The 18,268-nt window shown below is 51.0% G+C and overlaps 1 protein-coding gene across 1 annotated transcript in view; it reads right to left on the reverse strand.

Annotated features, from left to right (window-relative positions):
- Positions 1 to 4,434: 4,434 nt before the first annotated feature.
- Positions 4,435 to 18,268, reverse strand: part of BTBD16 (BTB domain containing 16) — a 41,554-nt gene continuing 27,720 nt past the window's right edge. Inside the window, exons 12-17 of the mRNA XM_039870798.1 lie at positions 10,823 to 10,914; positions 9,893 to 9,975; positions 8,259 to 8,336; positions 7,116 to 7,214; positions 5,556 to 5,738; positions 4,435 to 4,503 (exon numbers count right to left, since the gene is read on the reverse strand). Coding sequence (XP_039726732.1) covers positions 4,435 to 4,503; positions 5,556 to 5,738; positions 7,116 to 7,214; positions 8,259 to 8,336; positions 9,893 to 9,975; positions 10,823 to 10,914 — 604 coding nt within the window. The remainder of the gene's footprint in view (positions 4,504 to 5,555; positions 5,739 to 7,115; positions 7,215 to 8,258; positions 8,337 to 9,892; positions 9,976 to 10,822; positions 10,915 to 18,268) is intronic.

Here is an 18,268-nt window from a genome sequence, read left to right on the forward strand (position 1 = left end):
ACTTCAGGACCCAAGAGTCGCTGTGCACAGCACGAGCTCTGGGCCATCTGGGTTGGAGGGAGAGGCGGGTGATGGGAGGGGCACACAGGGAGAAGTCATGTACGTGGCACAGAAGGTGTCATGCTGACCAGCCCTCATGGTCGCCGCTTTGGACATTGTTGACTGTAGGGTTTTAAATTCTAGCCGAAGACATTTTCACTTGTAAGAAGAGCTTGTCAGGATCTTAGCATTTTTGTCCCGTAACTTATGCTTCTCAACTTCAGAGATTTTTGTGACGTCGACACTGTGAGTGTTCGAATAACTCCGCCTCACCTGGAAGGTACAAAAGTTCTCTCTCAAACGTGAGCAAGGAGGCGGCAGGACCACCCCCTGCTGCAAGACGACCTTTTATGTCGCTCCTTTCTGCCACGGAAATGCTGGTTGGGGTTTTTCGCGGCAGAGCGCGCCCCCTAGCGGGAAGGGCTGGCCTCCCCGTGTTACAGTGGATGGTTCGCCCACAGGAGAGTGCCTCGTCGAGGTTCTATTTATTTCACATTCTAGGAAATTTGTTTTCAAAAATGAAACCAGCCAGTGTGGTGAGATAGTCAGAGGATTTGTTTGTTATTGTTGGATTTTTCTTTTTTTTTTCGTCACTAAGGAAGACAATCGGATGTGTGGGTTCAGTGGGGAGCTCTGCGGTGGGATGGATGTTTTCAGATTGAGTCCTTTCTGGGTGCAATCGCAGACCTCCTGCTTCAGATTTCCGGGTGACTCCCACACTGCGAATCAGCCCCTTGCAGCTGGGACCCCGGGACCTGCCTTGGCGCCAGCTCCCACGTGGTTCTGGTGAACATAGTCCCAGAGCCTGGAGCTGGGGGTGAGCCTGCTCTCTGCGGTTTGAATTCCACCTGTGCGCCATTTGCCACCAATCCTCCGCCGGTGAGGACTCTGCCCCTCCCCCAAGGCCCTTCTATGTGTTACCTCCTCAGTGAGACCACTGTCACCCCGTCCAATCTCCCCGTCGGAATCTAATGATTTCACATGTGACACCCCCTGCGCAGTGTGGCCCACTGCACCCCAGATGCTCAGTGCACAGTTCTGTTGAGTGTATAGTAGGTGTTCGATATATTTGAATTAAGCACCCTAAAACATTTCCCCTCTTCTCAGTGGGTCTTAGAAGGAAACGGAAACACACGGATTCTGGGGGCCAAGCTTTGACCCAGCCCAGTCCCTCTGGCCCCTGCCTCATCCCTTCCTCCTACGCCCCCAGCTTTGGGCTTTTGGACCCTTGGAAGTTTAGTTCCGCTGCTGCTCTGCATGTCTCTGCCTCTCTTGCAAACTCTGGGCGCATATTCCGAATACCTAAGCTAGGCCAGTCTTTCCACTTAGAAAGAGCACAACCATTCATGTTTCAGCGGTGCTTCCCAAAGGCCTCATCTCTCTTGGACGTGTTCAAACTGGTTTTTCAGAAGTTTTTAGTCCTTATCTTCCCTGTCATCCCATGGGACTGGGGTAAATGTCACGAGGCTGCTCTTTTCCTAGAGCCAGTGACGTCAAGCCCTGCATGTCTGCACAGCGGCTGGTCCGTCACGGGGCTGTCCCACGCGGCGAGGCCTGCGGTCCTCACTGCTCCAAAAGGGACAGGAAGCGACATCCACAGAGGGTAAGAGAAAATTCATTCTTTGAACTTCGCGCAATTTGTCAATTTGGAGGTGAGACAAATATACCAACGCTTTCTTCCCCAGATACCACGCTCCTCTATTACAGAGGCCATCCCGGTTAACTCTTGAGAAAAGAAAAAGAAAAAGTCACCTTCCAAGGAAGCAAGTCCTGCATAATCCCGTTTCGAGTGGGAAGGAAACCATGAACGCACCTAAAAATGATTCCCAAAAGTCGCCTGCCAAACTTCTGAGTAGTGGGAGCCCCGGCAGATTGTATTTTCCTCTTCGTATTCGCTCATTCTCCTTTGACGAGCCTGCGTTATTTTATAGAAGTGACGTTTCATTTTTAAAAAGTGAAACCAGCAGGCGTACTCAAAAACACACTGCAGCTCCCTGTGCCAACGTGGCCGGATCTCTTCAACATGACGCAGAATGAAAGAACACAGGCGTGAGAGTCCGAGCTGTCTGACTTTGCTTATTAAATATTCAAACTAAATGGCCGAACTAGTTAAGGGCGAGGGCGATGGAAGTCAGGATAGCGCTTACCTTCAAGGGGTAGTGACTGGGGGGCACAAAGTGGGGTGTCTGCGGTGTGGTCTGTGCTGTTTCTGACCTGAGTGCTAGTTATTTGAGTATGTTCACCTTATGGTAAGTCATTGAGCTGCATCATAGATTTTTTTGTGTTGCTTTCGATTTTTAAAAATATTTCATTAAAGTCGTATGATCTGGATTATTGAGTATTTTGACCCAAGGTGGGTGCTTCGCTTGCCTCACTCCAGTCCTTGCCATTCGGATGGAATTACTGAGGCCGTATTTTCTAACGATCTACCCCAATGGGCCACATCTGCAAGCTCATCAAAACCCCTTATGTCAGGAATAACTCTAGAAAGCAGAAACTACCCTAGGGATTTCAAACAAAATAAATACAGAGAACCGATTACTCAGATGAAGGAAGAACCAAGAAGGACAATAGAGGAGAACGAGGCAACCCAGGGACTGGCAGCCCTGGGGGCTGGAGGGACGCAGGGACAAAAAATCAGAAGCAGGCTCATCTGACAGGTGCAGGAAACATAGCAGGAAGCTATGGGGTAGAAGCTATGGTGGCAGAGTGATCTGGAGCCATGAAGGAGACACAGCCCCTGCTGGAAAATGCCCTTCGTGGCTGAGAGGGTGAAAAGTCCCTGCTTCTCCTGGTTTCCTGCCCTCTAAGTACTTGTCACCGCTTCCCATTGGCTGGACCAGGCCAGAAGCGAGCTGGTGAGCGAGATGGCACAGGGCTTGCAGGCGGGGGCGAGGATGCGTCTGATAACAGACCCAACGCCCGGCTCCTTTGCTTCAGTTCTCCCACTGGGCTGCCTTCCCCCGGTCTCTCTCTCTCCCAGGTCACTCTGCACAGGGCATCGGTCCTCTGCTGGGAAGAGTGATGCTCCATCAAATTCCCAATGACGCTGGATAACACACTGTGGTGGACACACCTTAAGGTGACCCCTAGTATACTCCTCTCCCCTTGGGTGTGGGTGGAACATGTGACTTACTTCTAGCCCAGAGACTATGGGTGATGGCATGTCACTCTCGTGATTATCTTACAAGACTCTTTCTTAGCAGACTGGAGTGAGAGAGACTGGTGCTGGCCTTCGGAATAAACAGCCATGCTTTGAAATGTCTATCTAGAGAGCCATGTAGCAGGGAAGTGCAGGGGGCCTCTCGGACCTGGGCAGCTTCTCCGAACAGCCAGGAAGCAGCCAGGTCCTCAGACAGCTGCAAGGAAGTGACCTGACGAAAACCTCGTGAGCTCGGACCTGGGTTCTCCCAGTCACGTTTTCAGATGAGAACACAGCTTGGCTGCAGCTAGACTGTAGGCTTGTGAGACCCTGAACAGGGCACTCCTGACCCCACAACTATTACGAAATAATAAATATGTGTTGCTTTCAGCCACTGAACTGTGGTACTTTGTCACACTGCAATGGAAAACAAATCTCCAAAGTAGAAAGAAAGATACTTACGTTACTTTTCCCAAACTACAGGGTCCATTTAAAAAGGGAGAATGGTAAGTAAAGTAAGTCACTCTGAACTTTATAACTGCTCCCTTCCCATCTATTGTTCTGGCTGAGCTCAAACTGCCAGGGACAATATCCAGGTGTGTTGTTCTGCGCAGCTGGCAGAGACATCATGAAAAAGGAGTGTGTGATGCTCCAAGTAGAGTGTTGTTATTGCTGGTGCTGCCATCGGAGAATCCCCAGGAGCATGAAAAGTTAGGGCAGGACTCAAGGTGCTTTGGGGTCGGTGATGGCAAATGGACTCACAGCTCTGGTGCTTTCCATGCTCAAAAGGCACAGATGTGGGTTGGACGGTCTGAATGTGTCCCCTCAGAATTCACGCGTTGATCCTAACCCCGGAAGGTGACGGGAATTAGATTGGGCGGGTGGGGCTCTCACAAATGGGATTAGCGCCCTGGTAAAAGAGGCCTCAGAAAGCCCGCTGGCCCGTTCCACCATGTGCGGACACAGCAGGAAGACGGCCCTCACCAGACACCACCCTGAATCCGCCAGCATCTTGACCTTGGACTTCCAGACCCCAGAACTGTAAGAGAACTGTAAGTAATACGTTTCTGTTGTTTATAAGCCACCCAGTGGCTTAGTCCTGAACGGACTAGAACAATGGGCAAAAGTTCTAATGGGATCATCGCTAACTAGGGAGGTCACCTGAATACTTGAGTAGTTCCCTTAATGCCATTTTATTTCTTTTTAATATAGACCAGTAGAAGAAAAAATTTCATAGATTTTTCTGGAAATAGTCAAGATCCTGGGAAGAGGAATGAAAAACTCACGTAGATCGGGTTGCCCACAGTTTGGATTTTCAAGACCTAAAAGATGAAACAAAACAAAATGGAACTTTTAGGATAAACACAATCGCCCTCGGGGAGAGGGACGAGGGAGGCGAGCAGTTATGGAGGGTGTTTGTTCTCAGCTCCAGCTGCACAGCAGAATCACCGAGGGATGGTCTTTAAAATAAAATTTTTTTCAATTTTAAAAAACTTAAGTATAACTTAAATATAATAAAGTGCACACATCTTACAGATACCGCTTTATGAATTTTCACAAGTAAGCCCTCCGGCGTGACCCCCACCCCGGCCGTGTCAAAGAGCATTTCAGGGATGTCAGACTTCTCCTTCAGATCCTGTCCTGGTCAACATCCCAGCCTTTCTTACACCCGCCTCTACAAAGGCGCCCGCTATTCTGATTTCTAACACTTTGAAGAATAACTTGGGAAGCTTTAAAAAAAAAAAAATACTGATACCTGAGCCCAACCACAAAAGATCTGGTCTCGTCTGATTGGCACATAGGCCTGGGGACTTCGCAAAGGGCCAGGTGCTTCTGATGTGTGGCCAGGATTGAGAAGTACCCTCTGGTTGAAGGCCAAGTCCCATTCTCCACGGGGCAGCACGGGAGGCCCCAGACCGCCTAGGAGTTCCTCCTAGGGCCACAGACAAGCTCTCCGGCAATTTTTGGATTGTAGCCATCAGGAGCCAGGCCGGGTACCGAATCCGCCTGGATGCCGGCCTGGCCCACGGAGGCAGGTGGGTCGGGCTGTGGGTTTCGGTAGAAGTGACGGGTGACGTCCTGGCAAGAGTGGAGGTGGTGGCAGCAAACACACTCCACCAAACCTTTCTCCCTTTGGAAAAACACCCAGCATCTGGTGCGACCCACATCAGTCTGATTCGGGGCACCTCTTCCAGCATCCCTGGCTTTCCATTCCAGGAGGTTTCTCTTTAGCATTATTTGGGGCTGTGATAATCCTTAAGAAACTGAGCAAGCTTCTCCTGCAGGTCACCGGAGAAATGAAGCCAGGCCTTCCCAAAAAGGGGTCCGGGAGAGAAAGCAAAACCGCACAGAAAGAGAAAAGACAAACACTCACGTGGCTTTTGCAGGATGTCTTGACCAACCGAAACTTCTGCATGATTTCGTTTGTCCTGAACTCCTGCCACCTGCCGCCCACCAGGGTCTGCGCTGTGATCTCGTACTTGACCAAGCGTTCCGCCCGCAGGCTGATGAGGCCGTGCTCGCAGAGTGAGGAGTCCACGTCGGTGTGCCTTATCCTCTGCAAGGCAGGCAAATCCACCTTAGATGGAACTGACACTGGAGTGACCCAGAGTGAGCGAAGCCTGGTCCCTGGCACATCGACCCTCCCGTATAACTATGCAGGGAGCATTTCCCCACGGCTCGTGTCCTGAGCGCCACTGTTGCTGAGTCAGTTGGTATTTGATCCCTGACCATAGGCAAACCACTGGCCAGTGGACTAGGGTTTGGCCAACCCAGAGAAACGCCATTGTATCAAGCTTACTAAATTGGAAGGTCTTCGCTATCGCTTTGCCAGAATTTTAAAACTAACGTAGTATTCATAAGAGCATTTGGACTGGTGTCGTTACATAAAACATCTCTTCCGTCCAGTAAAATCCATTACGTAGGGAAATGTTTAGTCACTGAGGACCAAGGACTGACCCAAGGAAGAGACGTGGCTTGCTCAAGGGCACGTAACGGGGGCGTGGCAAAGTGGGGCCTAAGCTTCAAGTCTCTTCACTTATACATTTATTCATTTATCCATTCATGATATGAACATACTTCCCCTATGTTCCAGGTACTGCGATTAGTGATGATAATAAAAAGTGAATAATGATTGCTCAAGGAGCTTGAAGTCTTGAGACTTAGATAGCAAACCTTCAGTGGAACATAGTGGCCTGTTATCATAGTCGTCATTGTCCATGTCATTACTATGGAGAGCTTTACGTGTCAGGCCCTGTTTCGAGCCCTTCCCACAAATTAACTCATGAATACGCCTGAGAATCCAGTGAGGTTGGTCCTATTACCTTCCACATCTTGAAGGTCAAGAAACTGGACACAGGGAGATTCGTGGGCTTGCCAAGATCGTACGGCTCACTGGGCAGTGTGACTTCAGACTCTCCGCTCTTGAACACAGTCCCCTCCTGCCTCTTCTAAGAGTCCAGCAGGAGCACGGAGGCAGAGCCATTCACCCTCCCGACTTCTCTGATGTCCTGTCTGCCACCCTGCTTTGCCGCTCTAAACGAGACCGTTCCTTCTCCCCTGTGGGCACTAACGGTGGCCTCCACGAAGAATGGCCATCTGCAAAGCATCTCCCATCGTGTAGAAACTGAAGATGAACTGAGCCCCACACGTGGAGTCAGGGTCTAGAATGAACCCTGGCTTTGCCGAGAGAGGCCACGTGAACGAGAAGACGCCGAGTTTTGAGGTTCTCATTTGATCAACGGGTTGACAACAGCAACCTCACAAAAATCAAGTGACATCACATCTATGAGCACGGTTAGCACCAGCCTTACAACACGTCCCACATTAGTTGTTAACTAATGATGAACCAATCATCGTTAATTTAGTGTGCATTAGCTCTGAACCTAAAAGGCTGTTTCAGAGACACACCTCTCCTGTGCTTTGTCCTGCTTACCTGCATGTAAAAACTATAAGAGGTAGTGTCATTTTTGATTCCCTTTATCTCAAAGAAGAATCCATATATAGCGATCATTTTTGAATGAGTCGTATATTCCTAAATTGGGAAAGATAAACAACAAAGTGACAGGGGAAAAAAATCATTGGCATTGAAAAGCAGGACGACATGGCAAAATCAATTCTAGTTACAACAAAAGTGACTAATTTGGCAACTGATTTAAAACAATTTTAGCCTCGGAAGCATAGGAAAAGCCAAATTGTAGTGACTTCACAAGTCTTACAGTTTAGCGTTCAGTGACGATCTTGGGGAAACAATGAGTTAGGCATGATCTTAGATGACCTGTCACCCGTAGACTTGGAAGGAGAGCATTTTGCTTCAGTGTGAAAGGCCTAAGAGACACTCCATGCTCATGGCGTTGCCAGTGTCCTGCCCCTGTGGTCTGCAGTCTGTCTCTGCAAGCAAGGGGGTGGACCCAGCGCATCCAGGCCTGACCCAGGCAGAATCTCTGATGATAGATTCAGGGTCCCAGGGCCCTGAAACACGAATTCTTTTTGAAATCACTACTGGGCTGGCTTTAAAGACGTTGGAGGAAATCAGTGATTTCTCAGAGAATTGTGCCTATCACAGGGAAGGCAGGGGCAGCCTCCAGCCCAGACGCTCCCATGGTGACCGAACCACCAGACGCCGTGCGGCCGAGCTCCCCACCCCAGTGTTGCTTTGGTTCTGGTGCTCATCAGAACTGCCGCCCAGAGTAGGTTCGGCCTCGTAACCGCAAACCCAGGCTTGGAGTGGTTTCTGTCATCGGGCAGTGGGCATCTCTCGATGTTTGTGGGGAAAAGAACGACCCACTCACCCCAGTTTGCCCAGGCCTTTCCTGCTTTTAGAATGGGAAGTCCTGTGTCCCAGGGAAGTGCCTCCATCCCCGGAAAACCAGAACGGCGAGGAGAACGTGGAGGTGTGCATCAGCTTTCTGAGCGGCCAGTCCTAGGCCCTGTCTTGATAATTTCTTAGGGTGGAGAAGAGATGCCTGTGGCTACCTCTTCTGCCCTGGCCTTCCTGCCAGAAGTGACCCTATGAAGGTCCTTAGCCAAGTGCATGCGGGGACTGCTCTTCCCCTTGCTCAGAACCCGTGATCAGTACCTGGTTGAACATCAGCCCGAATCTCATGGCCTGGGTGGCGAGGTCGTTCAAGTAGGTCATGTCACCCCCGTTCTCCAGCTGAAGGGAAACACACACAGCTTACTGGCAGCCTGACCCCTGGCATCACCCTCACATCGGCCCACTGATCCACACGACCCCACTGTGCTCGAGAGACGGTCTGTCTGGGGACCCTACTCTCGGCCATCCGGCCAGTCTGCAGGGTTTATTGAAATCCTCCGTGGTGCCAGGTGCCATGCTCGTTGCTTTCAGAGGATGCTTTTCAGAGAAGAGAAGTTCCTGGGGAAGCACGCTGACCGGGAGGCAGAGAATGATCACAGCCTTGCAGTCAAGAGCTGGGGGCTCCACGTGCGGGCTGGGATTTCAGGGGGGTGACATTGGCAACTGGGGGCAAGAGGAAGGAAGTGGGCAGGGTCGGACGGACATGAAGAGGGCCGTGGGGACTTCCTGAGGTGTCCGGCTCCGAGGTCATCGTCCCCTGCCCCGCTCTGTGCTGTGACAGCACAGATCTGAGTTCCGTGGCAGAGACGCCCGGTTCCACGGAGCCCTCATCTACCGCGGGGCCGCTGAGCTCCGTGCTTTGCCCATTACAAGAGGTATTTGTTGAGCTGAATTGAATTTTAACGGGTGACTCATAAATCGTCACAACTCAAACACTGCCCTACTTCATCGCTAAAAATGCAAAACTGGAAACACATAAAAGTACAACAGTTTGCACCGACAATTCACAAAGGGAGAAATGCCACATGGAAAAATATTCCTAGTGACCAGTAATAAAAGGAAAGCATGATTAAAAATGAGATGCCGTTGTTTGCTTCTTCTCAATGAACAAAAGTGATCTGAAATGGAAAGGCCACGTTGCTGGACACGTACTAAATGAGGCACTCTCATTTATCACAGGGGAGAGTATTTGGTCCCAAACTTGTTAACATAAATCAAGAATAATTTGGGCCAGTATCTTCGACTCTTGAAAATATTCTATAAGAAAATAATTCCATGTAGAGTAAAATAAACCATGATGTACAAATTTGTTCTCCATACAGTCATTCATAATAGCTAACAATCAGAAACACTGTTAATTTTCTGCAACGAAGGAATGGCAAAGTAGCATTGGTCATAGACTATCCTGGTGGAAGAGTTTGCAGCCACTAAAAATGGTGTTAGGAAGCCCATTTAATTAAGTGTATTTAAAAGAAAAGGGAGAAAGGCAATAAAATGCAATGAGATGTTAGCAGTGGTTGTCTGTGGGTGGTGAGTTTGAGGGTACGAGTTTCTTTCAATTTCTCTGCATGAAAAAAATGGTTTCAGTAATAAGCCTGTGACATTTGTGTCTGACGGGGACTCGGTTGGAAGGGCGGTGTGGCTGGTGCTCCCCGACCCCATCTAACTCTCCAGGTCAACAGGATAGATGCTCTAAACACCTGCCTTTCCAAGTCTGGGCCCCCTTCCTCCTCCCCTTCTCAGGCTTGGCTCGCCCCACATCCCCTGGCGGAGAATCCAGATATCTCCACCTCAAAGGCCCAGAGGTTTCAAATGCAAAACACATCTCCGGAAAAAGCAAAGTCAGAAAGGCAATACGTTTTGCTAACTGTTTCCTTGCTGAGCTGGCCACTCACTGCGTGGTAATGGTTGGCTTTAACCCGGACCAGCCAGGATGCAGGGAAGAAGTTAATGTGCTTTAACTCCTCCAGATCCTTGCCTTGGAAGAAACACAAAGGGAACAGGTTTATGGATTTATTCCTAAGAGAATCGTGGAAATCTCACTCACAGAGAGGAAAAGGAGGAAGTCAGACGCTGAGAACGGTAGGGCCCCTGGAACCAGAAGGTGTGTGGGGCCCAAACGGGACATTACGAGCACCTCCCCCAAAGCTTCCCTGCCCCCCACCCCCGCAATGCTGCCCTAGGAGGGCAGGTTGGGATCAGATAATCAGTGTCTTTGGAGTGTCTAGGAGCAACTTGAACAAAGCTGTCTGGGCTCCATCATCTGTCCCTGGGTTTTAGAGCTACTAGGTTTATCTGGATAACTGGAAATGGCTTTGAAAAAGTTCTCAAATGTCCTTTTAGATGCAGAGATCTCACTGGGCGGCCTGCTGGGCTGCCTGAAACACAGTCTCCAGTATTTCCCTCTTCTTTCCGAGTCACTCCCCGCCTCCCTCGCCCCCGGGTCCAGAGGTCCAGAGTATGAGGTTGGGGGAGCTCAAGTCTGGCACACAATCCCAGACTTTTCTCCCGAACCAGCAGACGAGTGACTGAGAGGGGATGCTGCTCTGAGAAGCAGGGCACTTGATGAGACAGCAATAATGCAGCCTCTGGCAGCTGGGTGCTCCTTCAAAGCCGACAGGCCCCTCCCACCCATCGCACATCACAGAAGCTCTGCTTATAGCCATGTGATGGACAAATAAACTGAGACAAGGCGGTGACTTTCCCAAAGTCGCACAGCTCGGAAGTGGACAATATCAGAGCTCAGCTGATTCCTTGGGAAACATCTGGTGGGGCAGGTCCCCGACAGCCTTCCCGTGGACACACTCACAGGGGTTGGGGCTTACCTTTGGTGATGCCGTGCAGACGTAGGCAAAGGAAGAGTGACATCAAGCTGTGTCCCACATCTCGCTCCAGAAAGGAACACTTCTTGGGGAAGCTTAGCAGAGGCACAAAGGGGAATAAAAGGCCTTCAGGACACTCCTTCCTAGAAGGAGCTAGGGCTAGTGAAAGCCACATCAGAAGGACCAGCGCTTTCACCGGCCAGGCGTAGACGGCGCCCGGTTCTCCCTGGATGGGGGAGGAGGACGGAAGAGGGAAGCGGCTGGATGACCTTTGTGAGGGACGACTCTGGGGATGACAATGAGACCAGTCGTTCTGTTCCCCTTGCCAGCTACTGCCGAGCCCTGTACATAGCGGGCGCCCAACAAGTGCTTATTAAAAATCCCCGACGAACCTATGTTACTTTACAGAGGATTTCGAGACACAGTGTCTCACTTGAATCTCACGAACTTCCCTATGGCAAGTATCATCGGCTCCACTTTACGGATGAAAAAACAATGGCTCAGGTAGGACTTGAACCCGGGACTTCTGATGCCTCCTCTCACATGCTGCCTTTTGAATAAGTGGCCAACTAAGGCACTTCGGGAGCCCTTTCTGAGTGGGTAAGTGGCTTCGGCGGCTGGTTTCACGACCGGGTCTGCGACAGTCGGTGTTGATGCAGAGCCCCAGTGAGTTTCCACGTGGCCGAAGGTCAGGGCTGGGAAGAGACCAGATTCCCCTCGAGCAGACACGTATGCACAGACACACACCCCCGGCTCTGGGTGAGAAACAACTCGCTTCATAACATGGTCACTTTTCACATATGGGGACAACGGAGGATAATTTTTCCAAGTCCCTTCGGAAACTCAAAGTCATTCCCTCAAGGCAGATCCTGTGGGAGACCAGCCAAGGGCTCTTTTAGATTATTTTTCCATGAATCAAGAGTGATGTCCACATCACACTCTGTGCTGGCAAGACTGGACACACCGCTGGCCCTGCCTATGTGTCCCGACTCTGCTGGGGGTGACTGTGGACCTGTCCCAGGGACCATATGTTTTCATAATATCTGGGAATTCCTGGGCTTCTCTGATTCCTCTGCACGTCAGTGGTCCCCAGAGATAGGTTTAGGGGTGCTTAGGAGTTACGGGAGGGAAGAGGCGCGCAGAGGCAAATGAGTTGATTCAAATCAATGATTATTTATTAGAAGGACGGTCTCTGGTTTATTAGGTGCCTGTCTCTGGGAGTGGACAGATCCAGCGTCAGTAAAGCCAGGCCAATACTTTCAGGAGTACAGTGCTGTTGATTCTGGAACCGGCCCTCCGTCAGGCAGGGCAGGTGGGACTGGCTAGCAGGCTGCCCCTGAGAAGTGAGTTTGCAGAGCTGCAGTTTACACACAGTTTCAGCCCAGGAGAGAAAGGGTTTCTCCTCCAACTCTGCAGCTGGGTGGGGAGGCTGCTGGGTGAGCAGGAGGGAGCCCGTGAGAGGTACTCTGACCCGATGGACCACTAGCCAGGACCTCACCAGATGGAACTCCTCTCCGGAGGATTCAGGAAGAGCTCTGAGATGAGCGATTGGCCTTTACGAGCCCTCTGGGCCACAACGAAGTGGCACTGATGGTGTCTGACTTGGAGAACTCACGAGTCAGCTAGTCCGTCATCCGGCCATGCATGCTTCAGGTCCCTGAGCTTGGGCCCTGGAGTTAGACAGACCAAGCTCCAGTCCCGGCCCCACCGGCCATCAGTTATGGGACTGAGTCTCCATCAACTTCAGTCTCCTCTGTCAAGTGGGGACAATAGCCACATGTGCCTGCCCGAGTATTTGAGAGGAGTCAAGGTGACGATGCTCATGAGGAGCCTGGCACAGCTGCTGGGACCCAGTGACTCCTCGGTACCCCATGATTACCACCATTGCCCTCTCGTGCCAGGAAAAGTGATCTGGACTCAAGCTGGTCGAGGTCATGGAATTGCTGTTGGTGGCATTCATTATCACTGCCGCTCTCTAAACCACCTGGGCCAAGGGCCACCTCAAAGGAAGAAAATGGTGGCCTCCACTGCTGATTTTCTAACATTTCAAAGCATCTGAGGGGTGTGGTCTACCCTCTTGAACCAGTTGGTGTAATCCCGGCCCTAGAGCCCAGCAAGATCAACTGTGATGGAGCCGATCTCCACCCAGGTCTCCCAAGTCCAGCCCCGTGTGCTTGCCATCATCATACCTGGCTCCTCTCAACTGTCTGGGCGCACAGACATCTGCTCCACCCATGACGAGTACATTCACCCAAAGTCACCTACAGTGGGAGGAGGCTGGCTGCTAAGTTGGGGGACCTCTCTGCGTGGCTTTGCCAGCAGAAACAAAGGACGGCACAGCTTCCCCTGGCATTGAGCTCTGTCTGTAAAAATCTCCTTTGGATTTAGCACTTTTTGGGGACAAACTTCAGGCCATGGTCTCTGCCTCCTAAAGTTCATTGAGAAACCTTGAGGCGTGACCCCTTAAGGGAGGATTGTTCACAGGTCCTTGATACTAAAAGACACATCTGGGTTGGCCCTGGGTCCTGCTCTCAGGCCCTAGGGACAAATTCCTCCTGAAGGGACAGAGGCCCTGAAAAGGCAGTGCCCAGGGCAAGACTCCTCCCACCGCACAGACTGTAAGCCGAGAGATGCTCCGAGCCACAACCTTCCTGCTTCCTCCACTGTTTACCCTTTCTGCACAGTCTCAGACTCGGGTCTTCATCAGCCCCAGCCCTGCAAGCGTTAGCCTTAAAATACAGAAGCTCCTCGACTTACGATGAGGTCACGTCCTGATAAACCCATCGTCAGTTGAAAATATTAAGTGGAAAATGCATTTAATCCACCTAACCCGCAGTTAGCTTAGCAGAGACCACAGTAAACGGGCTCAGAACACTCACGTCAGCTACAGCTGGACGAAATCATCTCTCCGCCCTCACCCAGCCCAACAGGAGCATCGCACTGCACATCACTAGCCAGGGAGAGGATCAAAATTCAAAGTTCAAAGTAAGGTTCCTACTGAAAGCGTATCACCGTCACACTGTTATAAAGTTGAAAAATCGTAAGTCAAAACCATCAAAAGTTGGAGACCACACGTATACACCTGGGAATCCTGACACCTGCTACGACCTAGATGAAACTTGAGGGCTTTCTGCTAAGTGAAATAAGCCAGGCACAAAGGAACAAATACTGTGTGATTCCACTTGCCTGAAGTCCCTAGAGCAGTCAGAGTCATAGAGACAGAAAGTGGAGTGGAGGTTCCCGGGGGCTGGGGGCGGGCCGTGGGGAGTTGTCATTTAAGGGGTGTAGTGTTTGGTGATGAGGGTAACCAGCAATGCGCATGTAGTTAATGCCATTGAACTGTACACGTAAAAATGATCGAAATGGTCAATTTTATGTTATGGATCCTTTACCATGATAAAAAAGAATTAGGGTGAAAAATTACTTAGGGTTAAACAATTTATGTGAAAATATCTGAACTCATACATTTTAAGGCGAAGTTTAAAAAAAAATACACATTTGGGGACAACAACTCATGATAAGGAAGGAATACGGGTTTTTTTCAAACGTAGCTCAGTGTGGAAGACTCGGGCATCTTCTTAAACCCAAGAACCAGGAATGGTCACCGTGTTCAAGAGCTGTGCTGGACTTTTCTCTGAGTCAGAGCGTACTGATACACTGGTCCTGATAAGCAGGAGTTGTTAATCATCGTGCCTAAAGGTTAGGTTCTCGCCCAAAGTCTTACAGCCGATAAATGGCAGAGTTGGACTCAGCCTCAGGGCTGTCAGCTTCTAACATACACACACATGCGCACACACAGACCAGGCTATTCCGTGCTGATTTTCCCATGCTCGTGGGGTCCTGTCTGCTTCTCCAGGCTTATGCGTCAGGCCAAATCCTATCAGACACTCTGGAGACCCAGTTCCACGTCATCCTGACTATGAAATTGAAGACGGGCCCGCCTTCGCCCAAAGGCAGAGCTGGGTCTAGAAATCCTGTCTAAGGATAACTGCCCCGCCCTCTGAAGCGTCTCCCGCATCCAGACACTTTAACTCCTGTGCTCCATCCATGTCTCCACTTCCCGTGGAAGCCGACATTCTGGGGCTGCCCAGTACGGGTAGAAAGCCAAGAAGCCGCATGAGGAAAGTGCCAAGTGCATAAAGAATAGGAATTGATGATATTTAGGACCCTTGCAAAGAAGGGAGAATCAGATTCTAGGGAGCCAGACTAAAGGGGGTTGGGGCAGTGCTGGTCAGAGCAGCCAGAGAAGAAATGAGACAGTAAGAAACACAACAGTCAAGCAACGAGAAACCCCAACTGTCCTCAAATACATCAGCCTCCCCGCATAGGGCTGGGGCAGTGATCTGGAGAGAGAACGATTTAATGGTCCTTATGCCCATGACTCATGGGGGATTTCAAAATGAATGTTCTGGTAAAGAGATCAGCGTTGTCATGCCAAGGTGCCTAGTTTCATGATGACTCTGTGGCCGCATCTGCAAATGCCATCCATTAATCACATGGCCTCTGCCCATCCTGGCACATGGCATCATAGTGCTTCCCTTGAGACATCGGCGGGTTCCGGCGCCAAGGGTGGCTCCCCTCGCGCAGTATATGGGGGAAGGTGGCGCCGGGTTTGTCAGGCTGGTGCACACTGCACAGCCCGCGCGTGTCCTTGTTCTCTCCGCAGAGAGACGCTCAGAAGAGGAAACCATTCGCTGTGTCGGTGAGATGCTGGAAGGCTTCCTGGAGGCGTCCTTGGCCAGCTCCATAAAGGCTGGGTCAGACCTGGGCAGGGCACGGGAAGGGGGAGACTCCTGCAGGGGTCGGGGAAATCTAGAAGTCGGCGTCGCATGGGAATTGGCTCCACTACTTTCAATAACCGCCTTCCAGTGTGGCTGTGAGCCCATCGCTGGGACCCGCCTTTGCGGTGTCTGAGAGGGACCCATTTAACGACGGATAAATCAACTGGGGACCAGAACTGAAGGTCCGTTAATGTCTTGCTCTCACCTCTGAGATCTCTGGGAGAGGCAGTGACTGAGACGGGGCATCTCGTGAGGGGGCCGGTCAAGCTCTGCTCCTTGGGCAGGGTGCTGCTCAAACAGGCGGGTGCACTTGTGGAAATTCACTGCTGTTTACGTAAGGTTGGTGTGCTTTTCCGTATATACTTTATACTTTGATTAAAAATACTCTTAAAAAAGTGAAAATTTGCCTGCCTCTGGCTCTTCTCCAGTTGATGAGTTTTTATGGTGTTCCTGGACTTCTCAGACTGCTAAGTGGAATGAAGTGATGACATTTCCTCCACGGACCAAAGGCAACAAACTTTGCTTTTTTTTTTCTCCTACAAGGAAATCTTAAATTTAATTCTAGACAGCTTGTTTGTTTTTCCAAAATAACCACTGCCAAGAAAACAGGCTGTGGGTGCCGAGGGGCGTGTGTATGTGTGTACGTGTGTGTTTACTTCCTGTGTTGATGTACTTGGACAGCAATGAAAATAAGCTCGAAGATGCTCCTGAACACCTGGCCAGGTAGAGAAACTGCCCCTTCGACTTTCCCTGGCACGCGGTACATGTTCAAAAAACAGTCATTGAATGAATGATTGGAAAAAAAGAAATCAATGAATAGAAGAGAATGGGAGAGTAGAAAAGCTTGGACTTATTCGCAGGAGGAGTCAACTATTCAAACTCTTAGTCTGTCTTCTGGATGCTGCTCAGACAGCTGGAAAAAGGGGCATTTGATTGGTTTTACTCACTTACTGCTCTAAACCCTTTTCAGATGCTGGGCCAGCCGGGGCCACGCGCCTCATTCCTTGTGGGTCACAGGGCTGGTTATCTAACATTTGTGTGGCTTGTCCCTCTGCCTCCACATTATGGAAATACAGTCCCATTTTGGAAGTTCCTATATCGTTATGGCCTGAAAATGTCCACTCTGGCGGCTGCTCCCCCACCCTGGACAGAGCTCGAAAACCACCCCGTCATTTAAATTAATTCATCGATAGAGGCAACTTTACAAATTGGGCCAAACAGTCAGCTTCTCGGTTCTCATTTCCAAGCCTGTGTACCCTGTCTCCCAGGGGGTCCGCTCCTCTGCCCCAGCTTGAAATGCTCCTAGCATGTCCCTGTCAGAGGCCACAGATTAGCCAACCTCTTTGGCTTCACTGAACTGTGTAGATCACCTTTTCTGGTGACCCAATTCTGCCCCCGGCTGATCATGACTTCCTGAGGGCTCCGTTCTCCACTCCTGGGAGCTCAGGTGTCTTCTTGCAGCCCTGGCTTCGGGCCACCAGCCCCCCGGGCCAACAACTTCAAAGCCCTGCACTGCTGCTGATCAGCCCTGGGAATCCTCAGGAAGAAATGGCAAACAGGGAACAGGGCGGTGCCGCCAGGGTCTGCTGCCGCATCCGGGTGGATGTCAATAACCTGCCTATCGAGACGTTATTTCTCACCAAGCCTAGAGACAGAAAGCCGTAGAACGCTTCCCAGTCTAGTGCACCAAACAGGCACCACCTATCAACAAAAACGGAAATCTGTCTGTGGTCCCTATTACTTCAAGTTGCTGCAGACATACTGTTTTCCGAATCTCGCACCAGCCCACTCAGATCCACTTCTCTGAGGGTAACCAACCCACATGAAAATGTCTGATGGAATCTCGTTACTTCATATGCTATTATTATGTGTCCAGCACGGAGCCAGGCGAGCTTCCTGTAAGCTGCTCGTGATGTCCCTGGGGAGGCAGGACCCGGACCCGCACCAAGCGGTCCAGAAGGAACTGGGTAGAGAGGCTGAGAAGAGCAGGCAGAGCACCGGGGTGGAGGAAGCAGGAAGCAGGAGCATTAGGCTAAGGAGCCTGGGGACTCAGGGACACCATTTGGGAGGTGGAGGCCATTGACGAGGGTGCCCCTTCTCGGTATCGTCGGTCTGGAGCAGAGGAGTGAGCTGGGATGGGGGGAGGACCAGCCACGATCCTACAAACAAGCCACGCTGCCCTCAAAGTTGGAAGAAGATGGGGCCACTACAGCGCAAGGGCGTCTGAGGTCCAGACTGTCCCATTTTTCCTCCTGAAGGACACAAAACCTGCTGAAGGGAGGGGAGGTAGATGGAGCAAGGGAGGGAGCCGGGGTAGGCGCGCAGGTGACCTGTCACTCCTGCCGTGTGGTCACTGAACCTGGGGCCCAGGTAGGAGACATTGTCAGCATGCCTAGGTGGGGACAGTGAGATGACCCGGAAACATGCAGATGGTTTCCGGAGAGGCCACGTGGAGGGGCGAGGCTGGCGGTCGAAATAGAATTCGCATGGAGGAGGGGCCTGGTGAGAACCGCATGCCTGTGAGGGGGGCCTTCGAGACCCCAGCCCAGGAAGGCCGAGGAAACCCCACCTTCAGTGGAGGGGGCCAAACACTTCAGACCTCTTGTTCCTGCTTGTGCCTCTCACCTTAAAAACACGGTTCCTACGAATCGCCCGCCTTCTAGCTCGT

Source organism: Pteropus medius, unplaced genomic scaffold, assembly GCF_902729225.1.
Source record: "Pteropus medius unplaced genomic scaffold, Ma_sr-lr_union100, whole genome shotgun sequence".
Taxonomy (NCBI): domain Eukaryota; kingdom Metazoa; phylum Chordata; class Mammalia; order Chiroptera; family Pteropodidae; genus Pteropus; species Pteropus medius.